We start from the raw sequence: 16,547 nt of genomic DNA, 5'->3' as shown, positions 1-16,547 counted from the left end.
TGACTTGCTAGGGCTGTCGTGACTTCACCAGAGCCCCTTTAGCTGCTGTCTTTTCCAGAATTCCTGTAGGACCCTCACAGCTACCATAGTGGTCTCAGAGCACACACGGTCTGCAATGTACTTAACCCCCACAGACTATTCCCTACTTGATGACGTTGCCCATCTCCTACAGTGTGGACGAAGGGTTGGACTTGTTGGGAGACAAGTATTTTACATACATTATATAAAACTGTGTTTGAGTTTGACGTAAATTGCTACATTTTCTCACTATTTGATGATAAATTTTCCTTAATATTAAATTCACAATAAATAGTAAAAATATAAACTTGAAGATGTGGAATGGCCTGGCATAATGACACATTGTTGGCCAGTGATGGAGATGATTTCAGTTCTGTACCTTGGAGTTAGAGTTACATGTAGAACACTGTAAGACATAACAGTGGATTGTTTGTTTTCTTTTAAAATATAAAACATATGTACCTTTTGTCATTTTAATAACTTTTTTCTGTAGAGGTAACTTCATGAGTTTTGTCTTGTGATCTAAGGTGGTGGATGTGTTGCAGAATGTCGGCCACTACCAAGAAGTATTAGCCTGGGGTTGGGTAGCATGGAGCAGTTGCAGTGATACTGGTATATCCCCACAGTGCTGTGAGGCTATTGGAGAACTGGGAGTAACTCAGATTGTCTGTGCTGAACGTTGTCTCTTGGTGCTGGCTAGTACAGGAAAGGTGTATGTGCTGTACTATAGTTCTGAAACTCAGGTAAGGATTAAAACAGAAATTCCCTGATTGGTATTTATGTAAGAAGTAACATCAAATTTACATGAGAATAGTTTGGGGTCGGTGTCTTTTTAACTTGTATGTATGTTTAGTCCTCAGCCCGAAGGCTGGTTGGATCCTCAACAGCTCCGCCATCAGCTGTCATAGATGGCCTGGGCATCACTGAAGAGGCGTACTAGGGAAATGAGGAGCGAGGTAGTTTCCCGTTGCTTTCCTCGCCGAGCCAGAAGTTGCTATTACATATCAGTCTGCCAAGCCCACTGAAATGCATGCACCAACCGACCCTATGAGCAATATTTTCACACCATTCATAGCAGGGACTGGCTGCAGAAGGAACGGCATTACTAGCATCACTCATACCTCAGTCACTTTCATTTTGTCAAAGCCAAGGATAAAGCTGAGACAGATCAATGAAAGTAACAAAATTGCTCTAGCCCATACCAGAAGACATAGTGCACTGTAAACACTACATCTTGCCAGCAAAGGCAACTTTTTAACTTTGTACACTTAATTATGCCTGTTGCTGCGTATTTTCCTTGTATAACTCAGCGGTTTCTAGAGATTACTATATCCAATGTCTTGAGTTCAGCTGGTCTGATCAGTGGAGATGTGTGATAATAGAGTATTATGAGTTACATGTGTTAAATAACATTAAAGAGCATTGATTGAATTTTGTGCATTAACTCGTTCACTCCGGCGTAGCGAGTAAGAAAGCATGACAGTCTGGATGCGAGCAGCGGGTGGCTCACAGAACCCCCTGTATGGGATACTTGTCTTGCTCCACTCTCCCGTCCACAGCTGGCTCGCGACGTTAAGAGAGCGCACACAGAGATTATTAGTATTTTATTTTATGTTTAATGCATATTTAGTCAAATGCTTATGATCATATTTATAGCACTTTTATTCAGTCGAAGCTTCCCATCCTCCTTTTAGTTCTGCAGCTTTGGACACTGCACTGTCGGATTAAAAGCTTGTTTTGTTTGTTATTGTTATTAACTTCAAATTACATTTTGTTTACCTACATTAATTTGCATACATCATTTAACAATTATTTTAGAAATTCTGGTACGAGTTAAAAACTTGTTTTTGTTTTTTATTGTAAATGTTATTTTCAGTTACCTTTTTTTTCAATTTGTTAATTACATATTATAATTTAACATAAACATTAATTTCAAAATTACATTTTGTTTACCTACATTAATTTGCATGTCATAAGCTAACAATTTTTCAGAATTCTTCTGCGTATGATAAGTTTGGAAGCAGGGAAATGCGCATAATGTTACATTGCATTACTTATAACACATTTTCGTCAGCTTCCTCTTCTGTGCTTGTAGACAATACAAGTTCTGTATGTACTCCACTCATCAAGAAGATGAGATTCTGCTGTCAGACTTGAGGGAAGACGAGGCCTTTCAAAATTTCAATGTGATTGAAAGTGAAGTCGTTAAACACTAGTACTTGAGCACACAGGAGCAACGAGGCGCGAAGTGAGTAGGCCTAGCATAGCGGACACATTCCTTTCGTCTTCGAAATGGTTACTCCTGTCATCTGTTGACCATAGTTATAACTATAGACTCCCAAGAGAGACCTCCAAGTGCGAATTTCTCCAGCAGTCTATCGTAGTGAAACGGAAAACAGCTGAAAGACACGCGACTTCTACAAAAGTTGACTGGCTATGAGGCACGGCTCCACCATGACTGATACAGCAGTCCACTGGGTACGTAGCACAGCAGTCAACTGGAGTGAAAAGGTTAACATACTGTGTATTTAATTTAATTGCCTCTTTTTCGAATTGTACAATATAATTTTTCATATTTTTATAACAACAACACCAACAACGTTTGACTGTTGCCAGCCTAGTGCAGCCTTGTAAGGTAGACCCTCTGAAGAGGGTGGGTTGCATCTTTCATGTATGAGAAACTGCACGTTATTGTGATGTGTTGTGTATATGTTGCAGGGATATCAGGTACAACACAAACACTTCGTCCCTGACCCAAGGGAATTTACCATTAAGATTAAAATCCCCTACCTGATCAGGAACCAAAGACTGCTTTGATGACCATTCAGCCAAGGATTTTTGTCATACTCTCTCTTTAGGTCTTATTTCAGTGTTTCAACACCTTTCAGTGCACCGTGGTTATTTTATAATCCCTAAGGAAAACATTTTCTTATTTGTTCTCTCATGTTTTTCACACCTTTTAATATTCTCCTCTCATCTTTAGAAATGGTAGATATAGTTTTCACTGTAGGGTACCTGCGGATACATGACGTAAAATGCAGTCGTATCAGAAAAATCGTATATAGTGTTGTTTCCATATTCCATATCCCTCTTGGTTACTTTTTATTTGTGTATCCGGTAGTACGTTTTCTTGCTTAACACGTTATTTTTCCTTGTTCCTTGCAGAAACGTCTTAACAAGGTTTTACTGTATTGTGAACTCATAGAAGTTCATACACACATCATATCCATGGAAACCTCAAAAAAGCAACACAGAGTTGTGAATGGAATTTCCTGCATTGCATTGATGGGAATACAAGAACGATGACAGAAATTTCCATTATTGTTAGGAAGTGGGTTAAATTGGCAGCTTTATATTACTTACCCGCCAGTAAACAAAGTTTACATAACAGTTGTTGTACTATATAGAGCCTTTTGCATCTTTGCCTAGAGCTGTCTCTCTTCATCTATGTATTTCCTTTCCCAGCTTCAGAATGTTGCCTTCATTTTCTCTCTGTTTAACTATAGTGAGAATTTTAGTTGATAATCATTGCTTTGCAATGGGTGACTTTTCAGGGATATAAAACCTAGCCAAAGCAAGGACATATGTATTTATTTATATTTCATTTATGTTTGTTCTATTCATTCATTCCAGTGTATCATGAAAATATATTGATTCCTAGAGTGTGTGATCTATTATAAGTATAAGAACATGATCTATAAAGAGGAGAGTTGTTATGTCTATCCGTATTTACTTGTGGTATAAAAAATAAGTTTGTGAATTTTCCTGCAGGTTTTCTAGGAGTATATTATAAAAGTTTGCTACATAATTCCATATCATCATATATAAACGAATACTAACATTTGACAATCTGTTCTATAATCTAACCTCTCACATTTGAATATTTCAACAAGCTTATAATAAGGTAAATATTGATGATATTCCCCAGTTTGTCAGAAATATATATGTTTTAAGAACTCTTTAGGATTCTTTCAATTATACTAATGTGTTTGTTAGTGGCGGGACACCAAGTGATGGATGCATATTCCAAAGTAGATCTTAAGTTACTAGGGTATAATATAACCGATTGTAAGCCAACCTCCAGGAAATCCGAAAAAATTAAAAAAAAATATTGTAAATAGATGAAGCACCAAGCATATGGAATACATTTTATACCATTTAATTGTTAACCCTTTGCAGTCCAATTTTCTGTCACACATTCCAACAGTCTGGTCCAAATTAATTTTGCACATTTTTACCAAGTCATATTTAACTCAGAACTTTTATTAGTAACTATAATTATATTATTATGATTATTATATTCTATAAACATGAGTGTAGTGAGTTATTTACTGCTTTATACTAAAGTGTAACATCTAATTTGCCAGATATAAAATATTTCTGGTTCTGTTCAGTGAAATTTTCAATAGGAAATATTTTTTACAAATATTTTGGATGCTCCATTTAGAAAACACTCAAAATCAAGGTACCAGCCTTAGAACTGGAACTCAGAAAGTCAGTAATTTTCTAAAATATGTTGACAGTAAATGTAGGGAATATTTCATACCTGGGCCAAACTTGTCAGTTGATGAATCTGTTATTGGTTTCAAGGGAAGAATATCCTTTATAACTTACAACCCCAACATTGCCATCATCACTTATTTGTGTGTCACTGTATTCGTACAGAGCACCATGTTCTGTGCTGTCAAGCATATTCAAAATCAAACACTTTTTAAATAATGACATGATTTTTCATGTAATTTTGGAGACAATGCTAGAATTTCAAAAGCTTCAGTTGGAAGAGTTTCTGCTGCAGTATATCCATTTTGCTGGTGTTTTAGGTGTAATGGATAAGTAGTACATTCACGAGAATCCAGTCACCTGGAGGCAATAGAACTGAAATATGTTAAATCGGAACTGATACATTTTTCTATTCATGTTAAAGTGATTAATGATCCTAACCTCCAAAGTGGAGGTTGTGCAAATGACAGTATGTTATTTATCAACTCCCATATCTGAACAGGGTTTTAAGTGGGGACAAGTTTCAAAGGGATTTGAATAGTGTGGAAAGGATGATAGAGGTTTGTAAAAGATGGTTTCCCATTCTTAACTGGGAATTGTGATTCAAATGTTGAGACAACCTGTTTATGCTGATTTCATGCAACATGTTTTACAGCTGTATTCGAAGTCCAACAAAATCACGTCGGATCATGCTCAAAAACCACTTGGTTCTGGCACTGCCTTCTAGATTTACGCTGTTGATAACTCTAATGAGGGTTAACGTGTTAGTGAATATTTCTCAGGAGAAGTTAGAAAAAAAACACAAGAATCTTAAAACGATGTTAAATTTTTAACAACCAAGCTCGATAGCTGCAGTCGCTTAAGTGCGGCCAGTATCCAGTAATCGGGAGATCGTGGGTTCGAGCCCCACTGTCGGCAGCCCTAAAGATGGTTTTCCGTGGTTTCCCATTTTCACACCAGGCAAATGCCAGGGCTGTACCTTAATTAAGGCCACGGCTGCTTCCTTCCACTTCCTAGGCCTTTCCCATCCCATCGTCGCCGTAAGACATATATGTGTCAGTGCGACATAAAACAAATAGCACAAATTTTTAACAAACCAACAACTTGTTAGTATATATTTAACAACTGTTGAGAAAAATTGGGCCTAAATCTTCATGATGGTGTAAACTTAACTGATGCCATCTTTTGGCATTATTTTTGTAGAACTTTTTGTTACTGTGTCGATAAAGAATTTTGTCTACTTTATTACCATGCTAACAATATTGATTCTAAGTCAGGGGACATTTTTTGAACCAAGGAAAAAAATAAAAAAAATGTCATCTTACAGTTGAGAATATACAGAACCTTTCATGCTGTATGATTTCACTGTTAAGTGCAGTATGCAATCATATTTTTCATATGATTTAGTTTAATAATATTGTAACATCGCTACGTCAAATTCCACTTCATGTAGACGTGTTTAAAATTTCTACAGAAATAAGGTATTTGTTGAGAAATGGGATGTAAAAATGGTGCGGATGATGGTTTGTGTATCTGTGAAACTGAATTTGTGTTGCAGTGTCCACAAATGGTAGAGGGCTTTGGGGAGAAGGAGGTGCTGAAGTTGGCTGCACATCCTGATGGAAAACACTACTTGGCCTTAACAGCTGATGGAGATGTGTTCTCTTGGGGTAATGGAGATGGAGGTCGTCTAGGGCATGGTGATAATAATTCCAGAGATGAACCTATGCTCATACAAGCACTTGTGGGAAAGAACATAGTTCATATTGCATGTGGAAGCACATACAGGTATGTCTTGTCATGTTTCCTTGATCTTTCCTAGAATAATAAAAAATTCTGAGGAATCTTGATAAATAAGTTTAATAAAACCAGTATATAAGTCATGTATAGAAAAATATCAAAAGACAGATATAATGGAATAAGCACAATGATAGGTCAGCTTTACAAGGGGAAACAGTAGAAAGAGGAGACGAGGACAAACATGAAAATGTAAAATGACAAGGACAGTGACCATCTTCACACCTCCATATACTGCCGTCCTCAAGTAGATTGTTTTTCTCTTTATCAGTCCCAGTTTATTTACATCCATTTGGTCTCTACTGTCTTTATCTGACCACCTTATTATCCTACATTTTCCAATTCAATATTGAAGATCTGTCAAGATGGTCGCACAGTGGACATTGAAGTTCGCCCTGCTGATAAAGCTGGGAAGCAAAAATGAACTCGTCGAGGGCTGAGGAGAAATAAATGTAGAATTGGGAGTGATGATATCATCAATTTCAAGACCCCAGCGTGTGAGGGGTATCGTTTTCAGACTCGCTGAAAATCTTTCATATGTTGTAGATCTACACGACTGCTACGTACACCTGATGTGAGATAGAATGGATATGTAACAGGATCAGGGAGGATACAGAAAATCCTGTTGAAGGAACCTGCTTGCATCTTGTGGAGACTTCTATGCGAAAATAAGTTGCATCATGAATGACACTCATCTTTGAAATGATGTAGGTCGATTTGGACTTGGGGAGAGAAATGAAAGGGGAGATCACCTACTGCAGTTTGTCATGGACCACACCTTGCGAACATACTATTCCAATACCACGCCAACAGATTCCAGTCACAAAGAGGAAGCACTAGACTGAGCAAGTTGGCCATGTGGTTTGCGGTGCACAGCTGTGAGCTTACATTTGGGAGATAGAGGGTTCGAACCCCACTATCAGCAGCTCTGAAGATGGTTTTCTGTGGTTGCCCATTGTTACACCAGGCGAATGCTGGGACCGTACCTTAACTAAGGCCAAGTCCACTTTCTTCTCACTCCTACCCCTTTCCTTTCCCTTTATTGGCAAGAGACTTATCTGTGTTGGTGCGATGTAAAGCCAATTATAAAAAATAAAGAAGCACTGTATTACAAAAGAGACATGGATGCTGGTTGAAGAATGAAGAATGCTCAGATCTGAATGGGAAGCCCATGAAGTTAAGGCCAGGCTGAATCCTGGGAGCTCTTCAGAAAAGTGAAGTACTTGTTCTGGGATATAAAGGTGATAACCCAAGTCATCTTTGGTGCAGATAGGGAGAAGAAAATGGATCCTGTGAGCATAGCTGAAGTGAGAAATTTCATACAAGCAATTCAGCATGAGACAGAAGAATCCAGTTTGCCCCTGCTGAAGAGAAAGAACCAGCAATCCAAAGGTTGAGAACTCGATAAAATAACTTTGGCAGAACAAGTCACCGGACGTGGTTGGCATCACTGCAGAAACCCTCAAAGCATTGGGAGAAGCTGGATTGCATGTACTTAGGACCTGTGCAGTAAGGTTTGGGAGGCAGGAAATAGGCTGGTTGAATGGTACCACTTAATCTTCATCCTCGTCTACAAAAAGTGAGCACAAAACCGATTGTGGCAACTATCACACACCAGCAAGATCCTCGTCCATATTGTCATTGAGCAGCTTAAGAATTTCCTTTACCACAGATTGCAGAGAAGCAGTGAGGCTTAGTCTTACGGAAGGGCACAAGAGAACAAATCTTGAATGTACTCCAGATCATAAAAAAAGGTCAGGAATTAAATGTTGCAACATTTCTATGCTTCATCTTCAAGAAAGCCTTCAATACAGTGAAATGGTATCAACTGAAATGTGGGAACTCCAGAACATCTCATAAATCTAATCAGGCGCTAAGGATAACAACAAGTGCTATGTTCGTGACAACAGCACTCTCTCAGGACCATTCAAGATTGAGACTGGCATCGACAATAGTGCATCCTATCGCTTCTGTTCTATGTCTACTCGGAGCACATTATGTGGAAGCTGCTGGAAGACTGCAAAGGAGCCAGTTGAGTAGATGAAAAGACAGTCAGTAACTTTTTTTTTTTTGCTAGTTGCTTTACGTCGCACCGACACAGATAGGTCTTATGGCGACGATGGGACAGGGAAGGGCTAGGAGTGGGAAGGAAGCGGCCGTGGCCTTAATTAAGGTACAGCCCCAGCATTTGCCTGGTGTGAAAATGGGAAACCACGGAAAACCATTTTCAGGGCTGCCGACAGTGGGGTTCGAACCTACTATCTCCTGAATACTGGATACTGGCCGCACTTAAGCGACTGCAGCTATCAAGCTCGGTAGTCAGTAACTTGGGGTATGGAGACGTACCCTCATTATGGCACTAGCACCAGCATCATGGACTTGTTCGTAAGAGCAAGCATGGAGTATGGGCTAGAGATCAACATTGACAAGACAAAGGTTATGTTTGTAGATGGGCAAACAACAACTGGTCACACCTGAGACAACTAGCAGGCTTCAAGGTGGTGGCCAGATTTGTTTATCTTGATGCCCTGATAACAAGCAGTGGCGGCTGATTGGATGTGATCAGAAGATGCCTTGCAATGGACACAGTGCAACAGCTAAGCTAACCAAGATTTGGAAGGACAGAGCCATCATTATCGACATCAAATTCAGGCTGATAAATGCCCTGGTTTTCTCCATCGTTGTATACACGGCTGAGACATAGACAATTAATAAAGGCAATGGGAGGAAAATTGAAGCAGTAGAAGTGTGGGTTTACTGCCGAATCCTACAAATATTCCGGACCAAGCAGATGATGAAAAATGCTGTCATAGAAGAGCTCATGATTAAGGACAGGCTCATGAAGAAGATCATGATACTTGAGATACTTTGCCTATTTACGAAGGAGGATTGGAGGTATGGAGAAGCAGATCGTGGAGAGCGAGGTGCAAGGAGCAAGGTCGCAAGGTCACAAGGAAGAGTTCCAACAAGGCCGATTGACCAGAGATGAAGCAGTTGCTCGTGAAACCTCTCCATTAAGTGACCTATCCAGCACAGGATAGGAGAGCATGATGAAAAATATGTAACTGAAACAAGCTCGCTCGGTGCTGAGAAGAAATGGTTGTAGAAGTACTGGGATTTATGAGAAGAGAGCACATCTATTTGATGATGTGGAGATTATCCTTATCCTTATATGTTTTCACGTTAGTCCTTGTCTTTTGCTTCCTCTTTCCTCACTGTCCCGGGTTCGGTATCTGGCAGGGCTGGGATTTTAACCATGTCTGGTTAATTTTCTCTGACTCGTTGACTGGGTGTTTATGTTTATTCTCTAATCTGTTCAGATGTATGAGAGTTGAAAAAAAAAAAAAAAGGTAGCACCTACTTTTTGTGGAATTTAGTAGGCAGCTTGGTGCTGAATACTGTACTGTGTGAATACTCATGTATTACAAAGATGGTTATTTTACACAATATTACCTGTGCAGCAAGATATACAAATCCTTGCATCTAGACTGCTTTAAAAATAATGATCCCTAGGTATGGAACAGGATATTAGAATGTTTGTTTCCAGTGTCAACATTGAAGTATAGTACATGTTTTTATTTTATTTTTAATATTAATGCTTTTCTGTTTTTAGTGCTGCTATCTCAATAGCAGGTGAACTCTACACATGGGGTCGAGGTAATTATGGTCGTTTAGGTCACGGCAGCAGTGAAGACCACAACATTCCAACTCTAGTTGCTGGACTTAAAGGTGATTGTCTTTATTAACGTATGTTGTGTTACAGTATTTATATATAAAATCTGGTTCCTTGGCTGATTGGTCAGTGTTAAGGTCTTTGGTTCAGAGGGTTGCAGGTTCGATTTCTGGCCGGGTCAGGGATTTTAACTGCATCTGGTTAATTCCTCTGATTTGGGGACTGTGTCTCCTCCTCCCCATCACACTTTTCTTCATATATACACAACACAACACACCACACTACCAACCACCACAGAAACATGCAATACATCCCTCCACTAGGGTTGGCGTCATAATTACTGTAATAGAAAATGAGTGGACCTTACTTTCACACATTCTATATTCTCATCAAGAGTGTTTTTCTTGGACATCCAACAGCATAGAACACACTAGAATTAGATTACTAACATAGCTTATAAGTTTTGACAGTCAGTTTTTAAAGAATTGCAGAATATTTTTATGACTGCTCATTGTATCACTATAATAACATGCATACATGAACAATATCTTATAGCTGAAGGAGGTCTACATTATAGACTGAAACTTTTATTTTTTATTTTTTTAAAATTTCAATTGAAATGATATTGTGTTGAATCGGTTGAACAAGATGCTATTTTCCAATAAAGAAATATTTTTTGTGTGCATTCCAACCAGGGGGTGGAATAAGAAGTATTTGTATATCAAGCTAGCTTTCTGTCTTCCTCCTGAATAAATAACAACACATGACAGTCCAAAAAATACTGAGAGTTTCATGCATGGATTAGTGGCAGAGTGTTGGTCTCTGGATCCCACTTCAGAACAAGGTGCCTGTCCTAAAAGGGAATATCCTAAGATGAAGCAGATCTACGTGAGACAGTCCTGAAGAGGAAAACGAATGCTTTATATTTACAACCAAAAGGGAAATTGTACATTTTACATTTTAACACAATTTAAGAAAACAAAGGAAAAGGGAACTGTCTCTTAACGAACATGATGTGACTTGCCTCAAAGGCTAAGTCATTTTAATTTTAAATTTTTCAACTGAAAGAAAAACGGGTAAGCCCCGGTGATAAAGAGAAATAAAACTGAACACTACATTTGAAGATTACTAGCCGAAAAATGAAATAGCCAAGTGCTTACCGTATCGGAGGGGCCAAGGAGACCTGTCACCTGGAGAAGGCAACCTCTCCCATCGCCGGTCAGAATTACAAGATGGCTTGGAAGAGCTTGGCTCTCGCCAAGAGTTCCACTGCCGGAAATGGTGAAATCGTGAAACAACCAATGAGCGTCCCTCATTTTCCTTCGTTCGCCAATCACAAATAGTCTTATTATAGCCAATGAGGGCCCAGCAGATAATGCTAACAAACTACTTCGTGTAGCATCGAGAAATTTCCAAACTGATGCAACCGGAAACACCTGAAAGCATCCTTCTCGATCTGGCACGTGTGCCACCGTATGTCCCACAAGTATTTCATCTTACCTTTAAATGATTTTAAGACTAATTTTTCACAATAATTAAATCATTTTGAAGTAGTGTCATAACCAAATAATTCTAGATATCTTTACACACAGGAGACATAAAAACAAATAAATAAATGAACACATGAATAAACAAAATTAACACATGAACATATAAAATTCCCCACAGTCTTCCAAGTCCAAATACATATTTCACAAGCACTACATTGAAGATAGCAGTATAGAGATTGTCCTTCTTTTGTGTTTTTGTGCTTATCCTTGTGTCCTCTTGCTCGCACACTGACCTGCCATTGTGGTTGTCTTATTTGTTCCTTTTCTTGTTCCGATCTTTCTATACAGTGGAACCTCGATTCTCCGTTTTTGGAGGGACCACCGAAAAAAAAACGTACATCACGGGAAAACGGAAAATCCGGGAATGAATGAACCATGAACAGTTTGGCTAAACATAACAAAAAAGAAATATGTATACTTAAAAAATCTTACAAACACCCCTAAACCAAACGAAACTACAGCCCCAATGAGCCCTTCGCCTACGAAGCAACTGCTGCTCAGTCCAAAGGCCTGCAGAATAGGAGGTGACGCTTGGTCAATGTGACGAATACTCTCGGCCGTTATTCCGGGCTCTCTAGACCGGGGTCGCCATCTCACCATTAAGGTACGATTTGGAACCTCGCCGCCGTGGCTGCGCGCTGCCAAAGCAGCGCCACCTTCGCAGCGCCGCGTTTTGAGCGGGGCTGCCCAGCCGCGCCAGTAGCAGTCTGGCAGCTCGGTCGTGCGCCGCCGAACAAGCATTCATAATGTCTTTTTCACCGTCAGATGACGAAAAACTCGTGGAGCTTGTATCAAGATATCCAGTTCTGTACGATGCAAAGGTGGCAGGTTATAAAGACGCAGTACTGCGAGACAATATTTGGAAGGAGATTGGAGACAAATCAAACAAACCCGGTAAGTTGAACATTTATTCCTTTATACATATACATATGTTACTATTGTATACACTCATTGACACATTCAGTTTCGTACACTGGGAACAAAGCATACTTTGAACACAATCATTGGCAGAAACTTACTAGTTGCCAGTTCCGTTAACGATGTCATGTTGGCAAGGTACTTGCCCAAGTGGACTTGAGAAATAGCTCTTGAATTTGTTCCTCACTTCGAAGCCACTAGCGTTTTCATATCCACCCCTTCGATGAAAAGGTATCATATTATCTGATGGGAGGTTAGCTGTATCAAGTATGACGTAATGCGGTTTACATCGTTTTTCTAGGTACCCTTCCCGTAATAAATTGTGCAAACAGCATGCGACTGATATGAGATAATCACATGTTTGGGGCGAGCAGGAAATGGGTGTGTAAAATACTCTAAAAACTTGGCAAAGGATTGCAAATGCGTTTTCAGATACCCTCCTTGCTCGAGTTAAGCGATAATTGAAAACTGCTTTCGTTAAATACAGTTTGGGGTCCTCTCTGGAATAAGGTTTCATCATAAATGTATCTAAAGTGAAGGCTTCGTCGCCTACAATAACATATGGGGCTATTGCATCACTACCTGGTAAGGCACTTTCTTCAGGGATATTGAACTGCCTGGCCGCAATCTTCTTTCCCATGGCAGATTTCTTGAAAATGCCACTGTCGCCTTCTCTTCCATAGGAACCTATATCCACTGCTATAAATTTGTAATCTGCACTTACAAGAGTCAGAAGAACAATGGAAAAATATTGTTTATAATTGAAGAATAGCGACTGGCTGTTATTGGGACACTTAATACGAACATGCTTACCATCAATTGCGGCTATGCAATTTGGAAAGTCCCACTGATACCAGAAATCGTCTGCTATACATTTGAAGTCTCTCACTGTCAGATTAGGCATGAACATTGGAATGAGTTTTGTACTCATTATCGGTAATGTTTGCTTCACGATGACACTGACGTAGGATGGTGAAATGCGATATGCAAATGCCAGTGATTTGAAGGACTCTCCCGTTGCCATAAACCTAAAACAAATTCAATGAATTTACTGTGTGTACAGTAGCTTATGTATAATTTAGGAGTACATAATTACATTTAAATCAGATCCATTAATTTCTTTTTCTTTTAATTTTAGATGATGAATGCAAGAAACGTTGGAAGTCTCTGAGGGACTCTTATTTCAGATGTAAAAATAAAGAAAAGAAGGTAACGGGCTCAGCAGCTAGCAAAGTACCAAAATGGCATCTTTACGACAGACTGACATTTTTAAATGCGGTACAAAGAGAGCGAATAAGCATTTCTAACATACATGAGCCATCACAAAAGAGCAGTAATGATGTGACACTATCGCTCGGTTCAGAAATACCCACGCAGTGTATTTCAGACACCCAAACACCGAGTACTGAAGACCAACCTATACCGAGCATTTCCAGTGAAATAACAAATACCTGCAGATATCTCAAAAGGAAAACAAACAGTGACGATGGTCAACACAGTGAACTCATCAAGCTCATGAAAAGAAGGGAGGAGCAGCGGCAGAAAGAAATGGAGAACTTGAATTCCATAAGATACAGCTCTCTGATAGAAAGTTTCGGGGAACATGTTAAAGCAGTGTTAAGTACTCTTTCTCCAACATCGATAATACAGGCAAAAACTGAAATATTTAATATTTTAACGAAGTTTGAACTTCAGCACGCCGGAATAAACTCTCAGTCAACATCAGTCTCCGAGGATTTTATGCTACTCTCCTCTCCTCAGAGCACAACATAGTCACACGGCAACAATACCTACCATGAATCTGTGCCTGTACACCTTCATGCTAATACGGACAAAGATTCTCAGGCTCCAGATGTCCATATTAATAACAGCTATTGGAGTTATACACTTAGTGATGAAATGTCGTAAAAATTTTATCTCTTGTTTACTATTTCGAAATATCTAATCATTGAAATTGTACACTCTTTTGGTTATTAAATCAGTGTGGATACAGGTGATATAAAATGGAATGTAGATACAGAGACAAATGCAATAAAATGTGAATTTCATTCTTACTTGATTATTACAACTTTAGAGACATTCACACTTATTTTCAACTGTTTTCCTGAACGGAATAACTGTTACTTACCGCAGGGTTAGGAAAAGTTTTTGTTGGGCATTGATGCACTTCCGCTGTGTAGAAGGCTTCAAATCCTCAGCAACCAACATCAATACCATCTCGAATTGGTCGTAGTTGAGTCTGCAGTATTGTCTAAACAGATCTTCATCTCTTTTTAGATGTCTTTCAATAAATATTTTAAAGCACCCTTCATCCTCTCGGTTTTTGTAGATATCGTTCGTCATTTTTCTTTTCCTTTTGCGGAGCAATAAAGCTAGAAGCATCAAGTTGTCATCGTCGTCTTCTTCCTGCAATAGTCTTCTTTTTGTTTGCATTTCGAACATGATTTGTGTACTGAACGGGTGAATCACACCAACTGCGCTGCCGAGGAAGAGAGGAACGAATACACCACAACTGCTCAGGCGGCGCCGCCAGTGTCGGGCCGCCTCTGGCAGCGGCAGTGCGCGGCCACGGCGGTGATGTTCCAAATCGTACCTTTAGATAGCACCTCAATTAAAGGTACTCGTAGAATGAGTGAACCTGGAAACAGCCCTCATATCCAGGTAAAAATGGCTGACCTGGCCGGGAATCGAACCTTGGGTCCTCCGGGTGAGAGGCAGACAATTTTGACCGTGGGGCCGGATTCAAACATTAATTACCGGTACGTGACTTAAAAGTCTCGAAACTTTGCGTTCAATTTTACCGGGGAAACTTTGTCAGTTTCCTCTGAAAATGTCTTTCAGTTCAGCAACTTTGATCGGTCAAACTGTTCGAAAAACCTAATAACATCGAGCCAAACAATCGACCACAAGTATTTTTTAAATTCTCTAACCTAATAAAATAAAGCACATTGGATACAAAAGCGCCAAACATGATTGCGAAATCCCTTTTTCTTTAAATCTTCCATTGTAATTTGGTCAGCGGTATACTGTTCATAGTCAGTTTGTGGAAATCTTGTACCGTGCAAAATAGGCCTACGGCCTACATCGACTTTTAAAGGTTATGTTGAACTCAAGAATATTGTTTCTAATGCAAATATCGATTCTCAAGTTTTCGAATGCATTATATTCAACTATGTCCGTCATTAATCACGATTAAATTGGATAAAGAGAAAAAATATCATCAAAGCTTCCGAATTTACGGTTATTCGCCACCTTGAGCTCAGCTGGAAAGCGCGCTCGCTGTCCTAGCCGGTACAAGTGTGAAATGATGCAAAGTTTTTACATGTAACGTGCGCAAATAAAACGACTGCGGTTTCAACATTTTAACACACAATAACGTGAAATTACCAGGCCTACACTGGGACCAAAACAGTAATAGGCAATCCCAAAACCTCCCATGGCTTTATGTATGTAAGGTGCAACATCTGTTCTGGTCTCGATAACACAATCGTATACAATAATATTAAAATACTACATTTGTGTTACTTAAGAAGAAGCAGTTTAGATTCCTGCCTGAAAGCTCAGTGCCCTCAGTGCCCTGAGCGAAGTGCCAAAAACCTGTTCGGTGATACGCTCGGGGGAAAAAAGAAAAAAAAGAAAAGAAAAAAAAGTAAACATCTAACCCTGGACATAATGTAGACGCTTCGCAAGTACGAAGATTTGATGAAACTCGTTCCGTCTTCAAGAAGAGCTGTCGAAATGCGCTCTGTCTCCTTCCAATTGTTGTGGACACTCTCTGCTTTATGATTTTGATTCTCTAAACAATACCACCCGAATGCATGCTAAGATGGTCCCTTATGTAAGTTCACCGCCGATCGCTTTTCCACTTCCTCAAATTACCGCAATGACTGGACGTTAACACCAAGATCCGCAAGTATGCCGTAGCCGTCCTTTCATGAGGTACAGTTTCTTGAGAAACGTGTGATCGTGGATTTAGCATTGATGGGACTGAAATTTCTGAACGGTTGATACGGGAAATAGTTTCTTCGAGGAACGGATAATGCAGGATTTTTACAATGTGACTTAATTAGGATGCTCGCGGGACCACATAA

The 16,547-nt window shown here is 39.4% G+C and overlaps 1 protein-coding gene across 1 annotated transcript in view; it reads left to right on the top strand.

Moving 5' to 3' along the window:
* HERC2 (E3 ubiquitin-protein ligase HERC2) overlaps window positions 1-16,547 on the top strand; it is a 509,505-nt gene that overhangs the window by 76,174 nt on the left and 416,784 nt on the right. The window contains exons 10-12 of the mRNA XM_068226746.1: window positions 564-761; window positions 6,077-6,306; window positions 9,929-10,044. Of these exons, the coding sequence (XP_068082847.1) occupies window positions 564-761; window positions 6,077-6,306; window positions 9,929-10,044 (544 nt within the window). The remainder of the gene's footprint in view (window positions 1-563; window positions 762-6,076; window positions 6,307-9,928; window positions 10,045-16,547) is intronic.

The sequence above is a fragment of the Anabrus simplex genome, chromosome 3 (genome assembly GCF_040414725.1).
Source record: "Anabrus simplex isolate iqAnaSimp1 chromosome 3, ASM4041472v1, whole genome shotgun sequence".
Classification (NCBI taxonomy): domain Eukaryota; kingdom Metazoa; phylum Arthropoda; class Insecta; order Orthoptera; family Tettigoniidae; genus Anabrus; species Anabrus simplex.
The sequence above is the reverse complement of the archived record's forward strand: the minus strand, read 5'-3'. Positions and strand labels throughout refer to the sequence as shown.